This window comes from Bidens hawaiensis, unplaced genomic scaffold (assembly GCF_021521415.1).
Source record: "Bidens hawaiensis isolate Kalapana, Puna unplaced genomic scaffold, B.hawaiensis_p1.1 tig00033215_1, whole genome shotgun sequence".
Classification (NCBI taxonomy): Eukaryota; Viridiplantae; Streptophyta; class Magnoliopsida; order Asterales; family Asteraceae; genus Bidens; species Bidens hawaiensis.
The window spans coordinates 210,836-228,000 of record NW_027495693.1 but is presented as its reverse complement, the minus strand read 5'-3'; the positions used below and the strand labels follow the sequence as shown (position 1 = coordinate 228,000).

The window sequence follows — 17,165 nt, the reverse complement described above, 5'->3', positions numbered from 1 at the left end:
AATTTAAACGTAAACTCACAAGACAATACATAAACATACATAAAATAACACATTTCAATTAATTAAAAAATATACACAAATACCTAATCCATAATAGCCGACACAAATGTAATAGTTTCATATCGTAATCACTTTATGTAGCTAAATGATCGTAACATATCAACACATACTCAGATTAACATGTCCCTACACAACGAATGCATCCCTACACAAACCATTATATACTCATATACAACCAACATATTCATACACAACCATTAAATAAACAAACTCCTATGACTACAAAAATTTTAATAGCCTACACAGTTTATATGTATTTTGAGAACCATTAACATACTCATACACAACCTTTAAATAAAAATTTCCAACACAACCTACACATGCTTATACAAATTTTTAACAGTCTACACAATTTATACCTACACAAAATTTGAACAATCTACATAGTGTATATATATTTGGAGAACTAAATTAACATATACCTACACCAATTGTTAACCAACCTATATAGATTACATGTATGATCATAACCGAATTATAAGTGTCAGAAAACTACATCTCCAAATGCATGTAATAATATTGAACCAAATTTGTGTAGATGTATATTATATTGGGGAAATTACTAAAGGCCAAGAATCAAGATTGCGTATAGATTACTAAAAGTCGGTGTCGGTTATTACTTAAATTGAGGAAATTACCCCTTATGGGAGTTTGGGTAAATCCATTACAAAGCAATTCATATTTCGAACTGTAAAAAAACATATTTTGGCAGCATACCAAACACAATTCATATTATGACAATGGTGGTATATACTAAACAACATAATAAATACATTCTTATTAGCGATGCCCAACACAAGTTGAAAACATCCTAAAAAATTAAATAGTCATTCCAATTGTTATTTGAACATATCCTACATAAATTGAGAACATCCTATACAGTTATGAAATCATTCTTGTTAGTATTTGAATACATTCTACATAAGTTGAAAACATCCTACACAATTGATGGATCTTCCCACATTTGTGAACAACCACTCTTTGCTTGAAATTCACCGAAGTAAATGATCAAAACTATACCTACACAAAAAGAAGACAACTCTAAACTCCCATCGAAGCCAATTTTTTTGTTACAAAATTCCAATCAAAGAAAACAAAAAAAATTGAAATAACAAGGAAAAAATTTTTAACGAAAAATAAGGATAAATTCTATTTCAATTTTGGGATTATAATTCCAATCATGGAAATTTGGAAACTCTAAGCATTAAATTATTTGCGGTCAAACTTTTAAAGAACTCATAATGTGCATGTTAGTTATAAAGGATTTGACCAAACTATCCTTTTTATATTAAAAGCCTCATAAATAATTAGATTATTATTACAAGGTTGCTATTATCAATATAAACCATAGATCAAACATAATCAATAGCCAAGATTCATTTCTTACACTTCTTGTAATAACTTGACTTCTCTCTTAAACCATCCCTATATATATATATATATTTATATATATATATAAAAGAGAAAAAAAAGTGGAGAAAACCAAAGAACATAATGGTGTCGTTACTAATTTGTATGTCTTAAATATGCATTTGGTATCTTTCTTCATCTTGTTTCTACTTGAAACAAATATATTCTAGTACAATATCGTCCTTTCAAGTACCATATTCATATCTCCATCATTCCCATATGCCCATCTATTTAGGGGTCATCATGGTTCGATTATTGGGTAAAACCCAAACTCAAACCGAAACCAAAACTATCGGTTATTTTAGAATACCAACCGATCGATTTTCGGTTATTCGGTTATTTTGGTTTCGGTTATTTTCGGTTTTTTTATTGTGAGTAGATATTACAAAAAACAAAAAAAAAACTCAAAAAAATAAAGTACCTCGTATATATTGTATTCAAAATACAAAAATAGACATGTGTTACGTGAAACCAAACAAATACAAAGTTGTTTGAGCAGTAGAGTTTAACATTCAACAAAGTTATTAAACTAAAAGCTTGGCCCGAATGTTCATTCATTATCTTATTTATCTTCAAATTTGAGGCCCAATCTTCATAATCTTCATCACCGTCAATGGTAAATTCTTTTAGTGTTTTGTTTCCGGTCATAACATCTTAAAAAACACGTAGAAAACATAGGTTCGATGAATTGGCTCGGTTTTTTTTTGGTTTTTTTAAAATGAATAACCGAACCTAATCCCAAATATCGGTTTTTTGAAAAACTAAAAATTAATCGTCGGCTAATGCTTCAATGCGGGTTTTTTCGATTCGCTTTTTTCAGATATTCGGTTTCGATTCGATTAATTCAGTTTTCTGCTCACCCCTACATCTATTCACTCCCTCCTCACACTAAAGTAATTATTTGATAATCTTGTGATATCGTACGTAACTTTACGATATCTTTTAAAGAATAGTTTAATAATTCTTTTATTATTAACCAATGAAATTTTATTCATTCATTTATCCATTTCATCTTTCACCCTACATTATCTCTACCACCCTCCCGCCCACCACCATAGTTGTCATTACCCACCACCTCCTGCCACCACTAACACCCACCACTGCCACAGTCACCGCCTCATCATTACCACCGCCCACCACCACCACCACCTGTCAACGGCAACCACCATCACCAACCGCCTCCAACCACCGCCAACCACCATCACTGACCGCCTCCCACCTTCCGCCACCACCACAAGCTGTTGCCCACCACCACCATCACCCATCACCACTACCACTACCACCACCAACCACCATCGACGGTCGCCACCACCCACCACCACCACCCACAATTACCCCCCACCTACAACCGCCATCGCCGCTCATCACCAATTTTACTTTATTCATTTGTCTATCCTATCATGCCCACATAATATAAAGTAATAATTCATTCAATTTCTATTTACTACATTGTAACCAAATAAAACAATAAAAATAGTAATGATCTATTATATTCATTTGTCATTTTATTCCCTCGTTGATTCTATTCCCTCATCCATTCTATTACCACATACCAAATAGACCCTTACGGTCCGCAATTTGAATTATGTCTCAACAATTAACGAAAATCAGAAAATGAAAGTGCTAATGCTCATGCTTCCTGCGTACTACTGGTTGATAGTTGGAGCTAGACTCCTTAGGCCCTTAAAAGCCATTGACAACACAACCAATGACCAATAATCATAAGCAGGGATAAAGCAGAAAGACATGACTCTCGAACGACCTCGATAGACGAACCGATAAGATAAGTTTAATGAAGTTTGAAACCATCTACAACTACTATCGCAACATGAACAAGTTATGGAAACTTCATGTTTTTGTTCTTGTTACTATTTCCATGGAATGTTAATTGCCATATCATAATTCATAAAGGCAAGATCAAGAACATAGAATTTCAAAAACTACCCAAAGCAAATATACAACTTGTGCCATATATGATGTACAAGTCTGAAAGCCTCGCCTCATTGTTAGTTAACTTTAATCTCATTGCAAGATCAAGATCCTGATATTTTTTTTAAAAAAAAGTACAACTATTAAGTTGTATGTTCTTTCCGTTAACCAGTTCTAAAACATTAACCTTTTACAAAATGACTATTTGTCCAGAGACACCATAATGAAAAAACATTTATTTTTAGAAATTATTTTTTAAGTAATTGATCCACTTAGAGTCATGAGCTTTTAAGCCAATCTAGAATAGCTAAACTAACGTTTGGGATCGTTTACACCTCTAAAAAAGGTGGCATGTTGCGTGAGGAAGAAACGATGAGAAGGTGAAACATAGTGGTCCCTTGGTCTCAACAAGATGCGGTCACCCACAGAGCTAAGCTTAGGCGTGGGCACCGGTAGGACACCCATCTTCCCTTTGATGGTGACACCGTCTTGTAAATGCACATGAACCCATGTTACTCTTGTCCCTTATATATTGAGAGGACATGTGAGATCAATTCCAACTACTTGCAACAAGGCACCTTCATATAAACTACTCTAAAGAGAAAGATAACCAAGCATTTCAATGTTTGTACCTTCCTTGGCTTCCCTTTGTCCTTGTGTTGTACGAATCATTATCCGCATTAAAACTTGTATTTTTGAACAACGCTACATACTCTGATGCACAATGTACAAACACTGTGGAACATGAAAAATATGGCATTTGTATTTCCATAACCTAAAAACCAATTGTGATACAATAGTAGAAAATAGGGATAATTATAATATCATATTTTCCTGACAATTCATAATATCAAATATTCCTGCTTTTTAAAATCTATGACATTTATAGCCTTTTCTTAATGGAGTTCAAAAGAAAGAGAAGGGTATAATAACCATATTATAAATTATAATTCAACGTAACAAGTAAAAACTTTTAAGTGTTTTGATGAAGTCCACATGGTACAACCACCTGTGCATCAGCACTTGTACTACACATTTTAGTAGATATAAGTATAGCTAAAAGGACTAAAATGTCAATTGATCAAATGAGCTGAAAGTAGTCAAGGTGAGTTTTTATTGCACAAAACCTACTAAATCATTACTAAAAAATATTATATTTACGTTATAATGATACTTTATTAAAATTATACGTGACGTGATGCATCAACTACTTTATACATACGTAAAAGTCTCGAACAAAAAACGCTTTGCGGGCAAACCCAACCCTATCCATTTTGACCAGTTACAAAACATGCCTGACCCGCCCATTTTACCACCTCTAATAAAAAAACACATAATATATGTATAACATTTAATTATGAGTTTTAAGACAAGAATACTTATACAAACCTGGTACATTGAAGACAAAAATCAAACGTCCCAAAGGTGGTAACAAACATCATGATTCATCTTGATAAAGCCTTTTCTTTTGGAGCACATGCATGAAATTGAAATATTCATCACCACCTGTAAAATCAAGAAATTAAAGCATAAAAACCGATAACACACGAGACCGACTTGTCCTCTAGGAAGCATTCAACCGAAAAAGACAGTACCTCACAAGATAAAAGTACACGCACCAAAATTATCGCGTAATTTTTTTTTATATCTTGATTGTGGAATGATCAAAAAACAATCAAAAGTACAAGAAAACATATAACTTGAAAGTCAGTCTTTTTATCCGCATGCCCTTTTAGGGAACCAACATCTACCTTTTGATATCCATTAAAATCTCAAATTAGTTATAACCAAAATTTGTATATAAACCAAACATATAATTTATTATTTTTATTATAATGTTATATAAATAAGAAAAATTACACAAACATAGCTTAATATACTGATAGGTGAAGCATGCGCATCTTTAATAAATGACCACGAATATAAGCTCCAAGTCGTTTAAAGGAGACTTGATTAGAGCTTTTATCAAAGCTCATCTTAAGTATCAAACAAACAGTGAAAGTTACAGTTAAAAAGGTACAACAATACAGACGGGTTGAGTTTGAATGTTTTCTTGATACCAAAGGTAAAGTAATGTACGGTTTTATAGCTCAGATGGTGGTTTTAACTGCTGCTGATGTTGCCCGTCGATTAAGGTTAACTGCCGCCTCACTCTTGCAATTTGAGCTTGCACCTACAAAGTCACCACATGTGAATCTTCAATGTCAAATATAAAAAAAAAGGGTCAACATAGGTCAAACTTTTTGACTTGTTAACCTGTAAGAATTACTTTAATTAAAAGTTTTAAAATTTACATCTTTCGGGACAATATATTTTTTCGCCCATCTGCAGAATTTCTCTTACATGCTAATATGAACTAGTCACAGGTCATATACTTTTCTTTGGCCCGATAAGCAATAATGTAAAAGGATTGAATATCACATGAAGTGCCTCCTTCAATTCATTTTCAACACAAAGTCGGTCATTGGAAATACCTAACTGATCGGTTTCATCAACTTCGGACTAGGTTATGGACTAATATACGAAATGGTTCCGTTGAATAGATTGCCCACTAGGCTTCACTTTTGGATTAGGCTGCTTTGACAAAACATAAAAGATTACAACAAATTTAATACATATTTGGTCTTAAATTTTTGGATTGACAAATATATATAAAAATAAACAGATTTTTTCCTTGGTTGCCAAATCGTTAAAAAACCATATCCCGTTCCGTTCAGTTACTTGACTGTTGGGTTTATTTACTTCAAAAAAGTGGATTGGTTTGACATACACAAAAACTTAAAATCAGTGAGGTTAGTTAGGCACAAATTTTAAATTTTAATTGACTTATATAGTGAATTGGTCATACAACTGATCGGTAAGGTAAGCTGCCCAAACTGATCGGCAAGAGAGCGCCACCCATCCCCCTCACCACGCTGCTTCCACCCGCAGACACATACTTTGGGGTCGAAGACTCCATAGTGTCTTTAACCTACTGGATTTATGGGAGAAACCTCCATAGTGAAGCGCGCCTTTGAGGCTAAAAAGACCCTTGCCTATACATGTAAGCTTAGCGGGTAAAGGTTGCGCTTGCGACAATCCGAAGGTTGCGCAAGACCCCTTCAACCTTGCCCGCGTGTTAGCTTGCTTGTACTATCGCTCGCCTGCCTGACCTGCTTTCTGGCTAGCTTCTTTATGGCAAGCGCTACCGTAACCTAGCTAGCGCTACATCTATATGGCGAGCCCACGTCGCCTTCGTCTCCCATTGTAGTCGCCTTCTTCATAAGGCAAGCGCTACCCGTCGCTTGCACTACATTGTCTGACGATAACATTACCTGACCGCTTCCGCTCTGACTGAGCTGACCGTCGCACCTGACTTCTATATCCCATTATCCATGGATTGGTTTTATAAAAGTGAACATACAAGAATACGAGACTGATGAAGATGAATAAGTTCAAGCACATTATGCAGAAGATTATTATTGACATAAATGGCTCAAAATTTTGTGCTATAGATGTATATTGACTCATTTGTGACCAGTAGATCGAATGCTTGAGAGACTAAAACACCCTCTTTATCAGAAAATAACTAAGATTAAATATGTGATGATTAAATTTTGTAACAAAAAAAGATAATCTACGAGAATGCAATTCACATTATTTTCCTATAAACGTTGAGGTGTGCAGGAGTGATCTTGGTTCACAGCTCAAGTTAAATTAGTTGCAGATGCAAAGAACCCAGGGAATAATCATGAAGCAAGAAAACAGGCATGCTTCTTGAACTTTAGTGAAATTAAATGAATGAAAAGAGGCTGTAACGGGAGTCTTTAAATGGACTATTGAACAAAGACAGAAGTTCTAAACGAGTAAAATGTTAGGAGGAGATTACTTGGAACTCAAGTAACCAACAGAAACAGAAGTTGCAGTTTACAATCTTCTAATAACATGCTTCTGATCACAAATCGAACTACTAACCTGCTTCTTTCTTCACCGCTAACGAAAAACAAACAGTAGCAATCTGCTGCTGGATGTTGGGTAACGATGCGAAGACGAAACAAAAACAAAACACTGATCGCTCAAACAAATTTCCCACGACACTCAATACAAAAAGAGAATACGAGATTTTATGTGGTTCAGTCTAAACCATAGTCACAGAATTCGCTAGCATAAACGCGAATTTCATACTGGTTCGTTTCGTACCGAATCGGAAATCGCTTCCGTACCAGTTGCCGCCGAATTCGTGATCCAAATCGCGGATACATCGCTTCGATTAAACCCTAAATCATTAATAGGAATTGATGGCGCGTCGCTACGACTGAACCAGAAATCATGCATTAGAACCAATGGTACAACGCTCCAATTCGATTGGTGGGTTTCTGGAAATCGGTCCTGAATTGGCGCGTTCCAGATTCAACGGGATTTACCAAGACCCTAAATTTGAAACGGCGCTGCTTTCTTTTTAGTTTGTTCTTCCAACAAAACTTTACTTTTCACCCTCATGTTTGTATCTTTATTAAATTTAACCCTAAACTTTATTACACAATTTATATCTTACAAGACATATATAGAAACTTGTCTAGTTCATAAAATTACATATAAATATGTGTATATATAAATATATATTAATAAACTGAAAATTATTTTTTAAGATATATAATTTTTATTATTTATAAGATATATATTTTTATATTAATTTTTTACTTTCGCCTCAAACAGGACTATATGGTACACCGTACCGGTTTGTGCCGAAATGAACCTACCCCCTAAGTACCGAATTCGTTTAGCCTAGCAAACCGCGTACCCGAACCACGTTCCCGTACCGGAGCAAACCGCGATTTAGGTGACTATGGTCTAAACTGACCAGCTGACCTGCATCCACGGCTGCATTAGCAAGACAATATTATTGAGATGTTGAAGATTACAATTGTGAAGGACCTACATTTATAGACTAGAAATTACAGTTATGGAAACCTGTCAAAAGCGAAACAATTCTGCTTTAAAGAAATTGGTTAACTTTGACGGTTGACAAACTTTTAAGGCCAGCTGCCCAAGTCTACACACGAACCCAAAATAAGATACGAACACATAAAAACTATTTTGCAAGATTAGGATGTCAAATCCAATCTGTATACCAAAGTAGTCAACCAGATGATACAGAAGTTCATCTTTTAAGTGATCGTTAACTTGATGCATTCAACACTCAAATGCCATAAACTTGTTGTAGACTTTTGTTTAAAAAAATCTTTGCTGGAAATTGATTTTTGATTATAATATTATTTTGGATTACTTTTTGAATTGAAGATTTGAAGTTTTAAGTTAAAAATCGGTTCAAACCGGCTGGTATTACCAGTTGTACCAAAACATTGTTGGAAACCACTTTTTGTATGCACGCCATAACTGACATTGAATTCACTTGGGCGCGTAGGGTGTAGATAAAGCACATGAAGGCATCCACTCTTTAGCATCTTCTCGAAAAGTGTGCCTTGTGCATCATGCACTTTAAAATGATAAAATGTTTTCATAGCCCTCATGCACTAAACCTAAATCCTCCTTAGACTATACTTTCCTAATGATTGATTCCATAGACAGAAAACTCGAACTCCACATAAAACAACAGCGTCTTTTATTCATTCAAACTCGAGAAACATTTACACACTAACTGACTTTTCAAGAAGCCGCTGGAAGATTTAAAGCATTCAAGGAATGCATCATAAAACCAACTAAGGAAGAAGATATTCATAGTAAACCACTACTCTGACGTGACCGTGAAGATATTGTGGCTGAAACATTGTGGCTGTGGGAATTTAAACATTGAAGACAAAGGACGAGACCAAGGTGATGGCCAGAATTAGCAACATAAAAGCTGGGTAGTCAGGTGCTTCAAGTGCAAGTGTGCAACAAACTCGACATTTTTCAAACGTGTCAAAGTGTGAGAAAAAGGATGATCAGGCGAATTTGATTCAAGAAGAGGATGGTGATCCAGCTTTGCTTTGAAGATCGGTGTGAACTTCAAAGATTAAAGGGTTGATTGTTGGAATTAATCGTTACGTTCACATGTGATAGGGCTGTGAATAAAAAAGCTTTTTCTTATAACATAGGCTTAATAATTACTGGTTTATTAAGAAGAAGTTGATGGATTTCATGTGGTTCGTATTCATGAGAGGCGGTTTAATAATTACTGTTTATTAAGTTATTTACTTTGGGTTTTCATTTATTTAAGTTGAGTTTATCTTGTAAGTTAGGTGATAAACATAGGCTTCCTATGTTTATACTTAGTGTTTGAAATAATACTTATTAGTAGGAATTTGAGTCTTGACAGGCAGTGGTGGACCAGGGAATTTCTTTCACTGGGTTCACTAAGCTTTGGTGTTCTGATGTCTATTAACTCAACTTAGATCATTTTCGGAGGTTGGGTTACTAAGTTTTGATGTAAAGCCTCCAAATACCCAAATTATGTTATTTCAAGCAAGTATGAATATGGATAGAATTTCTCCAAAACTCTCTGTTCTAATCTATATTTTGGTCCTCTCCCCTCTTCTGTTCTTGTTTCTAAATTGATGCGTCTACTGTTGCATTTAGTAATTAAAAATCCAAAAAAAAAAAACTAAATTTCATACTAATTAAATAACCAAAAGGAAGTATGAATCCTAAACTTATTTATTTTTCAATGCTATACTAGGAGTCTAGGAAAATAAGAGAGAGGGAAAAATTGTGCAGTTGTGCTTAAATCAAAGAAAAAGAAACAAAGAATGTCTTGCTAACAAAACTCGAACACGGATAATACGGAAGTCATAAACCAATAACTAAAGTGAGTTCCACATTCCCACTTCAAATGACTAGTCATTGACCAAGAATCATTTGTTAGTTTGTTTCAAGTGATGAGTCGTTAATGACACGAAGAAAAATAAATAAATAAAAATAGCATTCTTAGATTCCCTATCAAAGAGACATTATAATTTCTACCCTTGCACTGACCCAAGGCATATCATTGGTCAAAGTCAAAGTTAACTGTTTACCACAAAAACAATTATTTTCATAACAGTAAATCAAAATTCGATTATAGTCTAAAATGTTTGTTTACCACAAAAGCCTGTATAGACAGATGCAGGTCAGAAGGTATGCTTTAGTTGGTGTTCATCAAAGTAAAACTCCAACCAAGTTTGAATATATGACAATATTTGTTGGCACAGTGAAGTCAATAAAACACATGTACTGTTTCTTTCTTGAGTATGTTTACTTTAAGAAAATATTCTATGTGCACAAATTGTATAGTATTTGTTGATTTGTTTTAGGTTTTGTTAAAAAGTGAGTGAGAGAGGGTATGCAGACCTGCAACCATAGTTATTAAATGCTTTAGGCGCACTCAAGGCACATAGGCCTCACCTAGGGCCTAGACGCAAGGCGCAAAAAAGTGAGGGCCTGAGAAAAAATAAGCGCACTTAAATAAAACATTTGAAATGTAGAGGAAGGTTAACGTACAATGAAATTAACGTGCTAAACATGAGAATCAAGTAGAGTCATTATATATACAAGTAGAGTTATTATGTAATTACTCTATAATAATTACTCTATGATGTAATTACATAATTACTCTACTTGTATATATAATTACTCTATTTGATTCTCACGTTTAGCACGTTAATTTCATTTGTATTTGATCCAAACCCTTGAAATATATTATGTATATGAAAAATAATACTATTCTTCAAATAAAATAAACAAAAGATATTATATAACATTTAATATCATCTAATTAGTACCGAAAGTTCTAAAATAGTCAAGATTCAAATGTGATTCCAAAACTTGAATCACAAAATATATCAATTAATGCGTTTGACTTCTCCTAGATCTAAGTTCAATAGCAACCCTTGTGTTTGTTTTGCTTGGCTTTATGTTCTCGTGTTCTTGGCATAGACAATGCGGAGGCACTCACATAGGAACTAGAAGCGCATTTATTGAGCCTCGCCTAAAAAATGGGCCTAGGCGCAAGAAGCAAGGACTTTTAATAACTATGCCTGAACAACATTTTTCTTTTAGGTTGGGCGCCTCTATGAAAGTGACAGGAACCTTAAGTTGTTTATTTAAGTTTAAATTTATATATATATACACACACACACACACACTATCTATACTATATATAATACACCAAACAAGGGCAAATTAAGACACCTTGGTTTTAAGGGATTCACAAATCAATTAGCATATGGTACAACCTTTAATGCATCTAGGATAAGGACAAACTTGTCAACAACTAAAAGTGGTTATTAAATAGTTACATCATTGACCCCTTCACTTTGCTTAACTTTTGTAAATTTTAAATATAGTTACAACTATGATCCTTGATCTTTCACTCTTATATGATTTTTATTTTCATTTTTAACTTAACCCCCCCTCATTATTTTTAAATATTAATAACTTTTTCATGTGCTAATATTTTTTAAGGAAATTATACCATAATTACGTGCATGTTTTTATCTTTAATTTGAGTATCATATTGTTATAGTTTTTTCATTTAAGAAATATCATTTTACGTAGGGGCGTTTGATGTCTGGTTTTAATGGATTTTAAATTAAACCGTGGGTCAAACCGTTAGTAACCGGTTTTGTCGTCGAAAACCGAAACGAACCTTTGAAAATTGAAAACGACCGGCCAAAAGTTAATGAAAAAATCAATGGTGAAATCAAACCAATGACTCGTTTGAACGTTTTTCGGTTTCAAATCTAACAACGAACATCCATAAACTTGTTACATGATTACAAATGTATGTGTTTCCCGCTGCATCGCGCGGGCACTCGTCTAGTATATATAATACATAACTCATGGGCAAATTAAGATACTTAGATTTTAAGTAAATTACAACTTGATTAACAAATGGTACAACTTAAATAGCATGTTGAATAAGGGCAAAATAGTCCATTAGAAAATATGAATCACGTAAACTCCAATTTCTTTAAACATTGTTACAATATTGCCCTCTCAACTTTAATTAACTTTTGTAAATTTTAGTAATAGTTACAACTTTAACCCTTTAACTTTTCACCATATATTCTTTTTAATTTCACATTTAACCCAACTTCCACCCACGACTTTTAAACGGTCATAATTTTTTCATACGCTAATATTTTTTTTAAAAACGAGCACCATATAAACGAGAATTTTATTCTCTTTAATTTGAGTATGATATCGCCGTAAATTCTTTTAGTTAAAAAAATTTACATTTACGTAGCGGTGTTTGCGATCCGGTTTTGATAGTTTTTAAATTAGTAGCGGTTTTTGATCATCGTAAACCGAAACAGAACCGTTAAAAATTAAAACCAAACCATTATCAACGGTATGTGTTCCCGCTTAATCGCGTGGGCACCCGTCTAGTATATTATATATATATAGGAAGAGGATCAAGAGAGGACTCCTCCTTAGAGAGAGAACTAAACAACTAATAATAAATATTTTTAATTTAATTAAAAAAATATATTTTTAAATTTTATTTCATCCTTATATCTTGTTATTCTTCACTAGAAAAAAGCATTTAAAAAAAACTCGTTGTAGTGCACATATGCAATACATCGTCCTTTTTTATTGCATATGTGCAATAGTGTGTATTTTACATGTGCAATAGTGTTGAATAACACATATGCAATTGTTTCTATTGTATATCTACAATAGTGTTATATTATATGTAAAAATAAAAAAAAATCGATATAGTGCATATGTGCATTAGTGTTGTATTACATATATGCATTAGGCGCCTTGAGTGCGCTTACCGCCTTGATAACTATGACTTGTAAACATAAAAAGACCATCTTAAAGTTAGGACAGGTAATGTTTTTGTATTATTAAGCATTGTAGAAAATAAAATCTAAACGTGATACTGAAGGAGTTACTCTTGTTTGCAAAAGGATTCGAATGGTTATACTCGAATGGTCAAAACTTTATTTTTATTAATATGGCGAGTATCATTAGAAGTTTGAGACTAAAAACAAGTTGGAGCCGAGGGTCTCTTTGAAAGAAACCTCTCTATTCTTTGGGATAGAGGAACGGTTTGTCTACATCTCACCCTCCCCAGACCCTGCTAATAGTTGTGCTATTGGTGGGAATTTTACTGGGTTTGGTTGTTGTTGTAGACTAAAAACAAGTCTTGTTTAGCAAGGCATTTGATAGAATAAATATAGGGTTAAAGGTCACTGTAATGTGTGGTGTTCAATGTTAATAAACGAGAAAGAGTCGAAAAACCACAGTTGCTTACTTGTGTTTTTTATCCGATTTTTCATGAGACACAAATATTATGATTTTTATATTCATGTATTAATCATTCTTAGGTCAAGCACGTATAATAACTCATATGTTAAAACAGAAATGAATAAGTTGATGGTTACCTGTTGACGAGCTGCTGCAAGTTTAAGAAGCTCATCCGCTTCCGAAAAAATTGTAAACCACTGCGTAAGAGGATTATCTTTGGGATCCATTCTCTTCCTCTTATCTGCATCCTCAGCTGAAACTACAAGAAAACACAACACAAAGATATATAAAAATTAAAACTAACAAAGAAAACACAAATTATACAAAAACATTAAAACCCCACCAGGGGGTAAGGAAAATCCAGCTGGCAGCCTAGGTACTATTACAGCAGGATGACCCTGAACACGTGCAAATAAATCCTCGGATGGCTCAGCAAACACAACTTCATCGTATGATTCCATAACCACGGGTTTCTTGACTGACATGGAACCCGAATCATCTTCTGGATATAACTTCAAGTGGTGGTATCTGTTGACCATTTAACAAACTTGAGACCGTAAATAGATAACGTTATTTTACAATTTTACCCTCAAATTATTGCCTTATTGGTTTTGTTGCATGCATGTAACTCATTCGTTGACATGTAGACGTGCATGAAACTGAAAAATACCGATCTGTATCCGAAAAACCAAACAGAGATAACCGAAGTCAAAATAAAATTAACAGTTTATTTTTATGTTTTCGTAAAATCCAAACTTTTGGTTCGATTGCAGTTTTGTATGCAGTTAATAGCGAACTATGGATTTTCAAACCGAAAAAAAAAGAACCGAACTGAATTTATGGATTTTCATTTTTAATTTTTCAATTTTAAGTAACAAAAAGATTTAGACTGAAATTCGTTACTTGTTGCCAAAACGTTTTTGGACCCAAATGGTAAAACCAAACTACTTTGAAAAACTCAAAAGCCAAAAATTCAGTTTTTAAAACCGACCCATGCGCACCCTCAAGTCTTTAAGTTTACAATGATAACATAATGAAATCCGAATATTAGAAACACTTTATTGAGATTTAGCAATGATCAGATCCTAAATGATGCAACAACTTATCCAACTTTCAAGTCACAGTTGCATCATATTGCACTTACGCTTATTCAAAATGCACCAATTTTACATAAAATTAAAAATAAAAAAAACTAACAAGTGAAGCGGTCTCTCAGAAACATCACTGTGAAAATGAAGTGTAATAGCAATTTCAAATTCACCCCAACCCGACTCTGATAGCTCAAACGGAGGCGATTCAACAACCCGTGTTGGGTTATTAAAACTGGAGTGCAATTGGAACACGACTCGTTTAACAACTACACTCAGATCCTCATTAGTAGCACCCCTGACATAAACTGTCCACTTGTGAGATTGATACCTGAAATAATAATGTCACATCATCGGTAAGTGGGCAACAAGGTGCGCTGCCACCCCCTTTTGAATGGCAACATATGTCTGGTATCTTCATTTATGTTGGTGAGTGTTGGTTCATTTAAAATTTGTTTGTTATTTAAACTTTTTAGGCCGATTGTTTAACAAACAAACAAACAAAAACCAACACGAAGACGTTCATTTAAATTTTATTTTTTAGGAACATGAACAGGGAAACCCGTTCTTCAAGAAAACTTACTCGCTTGCTTTCTTTCCGAGCCAGAACGCAATGTTCCCATAAACGATAGGGACACTAATTTCAACATCTTTTAACTTGTTCACCAAATTCTGCACCCAAAAATAAATAAATTGCAGAAAAGAGGACGGATTAGTTAGATACCCACAACAAACAGTAAATAATGATTTCATGATATCTGTAAACCCAACAAACAAACAAACATATCGAGTTTATGAAGATTGTTTGTTACCTTCTTCTCATAATCCTCTGACGATCGAACCATTTTGGGGACCTGCTTGTTCTTAGAATTAGGAAATGTTAGGGTTTTTACGAAAACGAATTTGGGGCCTTTTTGTAATTTTACAAAATGCTTTTCATTTTCTTGTAATAATAATAAACAGTTTTAAGTTTTTGGATCACAATATAAACAACAAAAGTCTAATTGTAATGTGGTGTTAAGAAAGAACATCTCTTTTACAAAGAAACTACATGAGCATTTGCATCTACTACTAAACACATATAAAGTCGTATAACATACAAACAATTGAAAAAAGACAATTCATCGTGTTCCGCCATTAGCGACAATAGTAAAACTATAGATGTCGTATTGTCATATATATATATACTAGACAGGTGCCCGCACGATGCAACAGAAACACAGAACGTTGATAATGGTTTGGTTTTAATTTTTAACGGTTCTGTTTCGGTTTACGATGATCAAAAACCGCTACTAATTTAAAAACTATCAAAACCGGATCGCAAACACCGCGATGTAAATGTTAATTTTTTTTAACTAAAATAAATTACAGCGATATCATACTCAAATTAAAGAGAATATATTTCTCGTTTTTGAGGTGCCGGTTTTTTTTAAAAAGATTAGCGTATGAAAAAATTATGACCATTTAAAAGTCGTGTGTGAAAGTTGGATTAAATATGAAATTAAAAAGAATATATGGTTAAAAATTAAAGGATTAAAGTTGTAACTATAACTTCAACTTACAAAAGTTAATTAAAGTTAAAGGGGCAATATTGTAACTATGTTTAAAGAAATTGAAGTCTACGTGATTTATATTTTCTGATGGACTGTTTTGCCCATTTTCAACATGCTATGTGAGTTGTAACATTTGTTAATCAAGTTGTAATTTACTTAAAATCTAAGTTTTTTAATTTGTCCATTAGTTATGTATATTATATATAGTATATAATATATATTATATATATATAAAAGAAAAAGATAAAAATCATACGTGTCGCGATGTGGTCGCTCCCCACTTTTTTGGAGTCACCAGATTTGCTTGATTTTGAAATTAAGGCTTCTCATGCATTTGATCCAAATTCACGGGTATGGGTCTTACCAAACCCAGATATTTCTTAAACGGGTTATAAAATCTCATTAAATTAAAAATTATTCTCACCAAGTATTTGACGTAAAAATCCTATAAAATAGGATATACTAAAAATTATTATATTATTTTTTTTAATAAAAAGATATTATTTATAATTAAGAAACAATTTTATTGGTGAAAAAAATAAGCGGGTCTTGGATCTCATCAAACCCATATAACTTTTAAACCGGGTTATAACATATCATTTATTTGTGAAACAATCATCAAACCATAAGTATATTATTAACTTTCATACAATAATAATAATAAAAATTCAAAAAATAAATATATATTAGAAACAAATAATATAAAACAACCCCCGTAATACGGGGGACAAAAACTAGTATATATATATATAGTTGCCTACATTTGGATCCCTCACATCCCCCCCCCCCCCTCGTGCTACCAGATTGTTCAATTTAAAAATGATGGCTTCTCGTTCACTCCATATAAATCGTGGGTATCCATGGGTTTTCTGAATCCGGATCTCTCTAGACGGGTTATTTCACATAACGT

At 33.4% G+C, this 17,165-nt stretch overlaps 1 protein-coding gene across 3 annotated transcripts; it reads right to left on the bottom strand.

Annotated features, from left to right (window-relative positions):
• Positions 1–3,617: 3,617 nt before the first annotated feature.
• On the bottom strand, positions 3,618–15,549 carry LOC143584653 (transcription initiation factor TFIID subunit 14b-like). 3 transcript variants are annotated; one of them, XM_077066660.1, is made up of 7 exons: positions 15,515–15,549; positions 15,286–15,374; positions 14,812–15,033; positions 13,958–14,142; positions 13,752–13,873; positions 5,479–5,572; positions 3,618–4,905 (listed from the first exon to the last, which is right to left on the bottom strand). In XM_077066660.1, the coding sequence occupies exons 1-6, from the start codon at positions 15,545–15,547 to the stop codon at positions 5,483–5,485; spliced, it is 741 nt and encodes a 246-aa protein (XP_076922775.1). In that variant the 5' UTR covers positions 15,548–15,549; the 3' UTR covers positions 3,618–4,905; positions 5,479–5,482. The 3 variants fall into 3 exon arrangements, with proteins under 3 accessions (XP_076922775.1, XP_076922774.1, XP_076922776.1); XM_077066659.1 differs by lacking the exon at positions 3,618–4,905 and having other exon boundaries at positions 5,388–5,572; XM_077066661.1 differs by lacking the exon at positions 3,618–4,905 and having other exon boundaries at positions 5,388–5,572; positions 15,286–15,362.
• Positions 15,550–17,165: the final 1,616 nt, after the last annotated feature.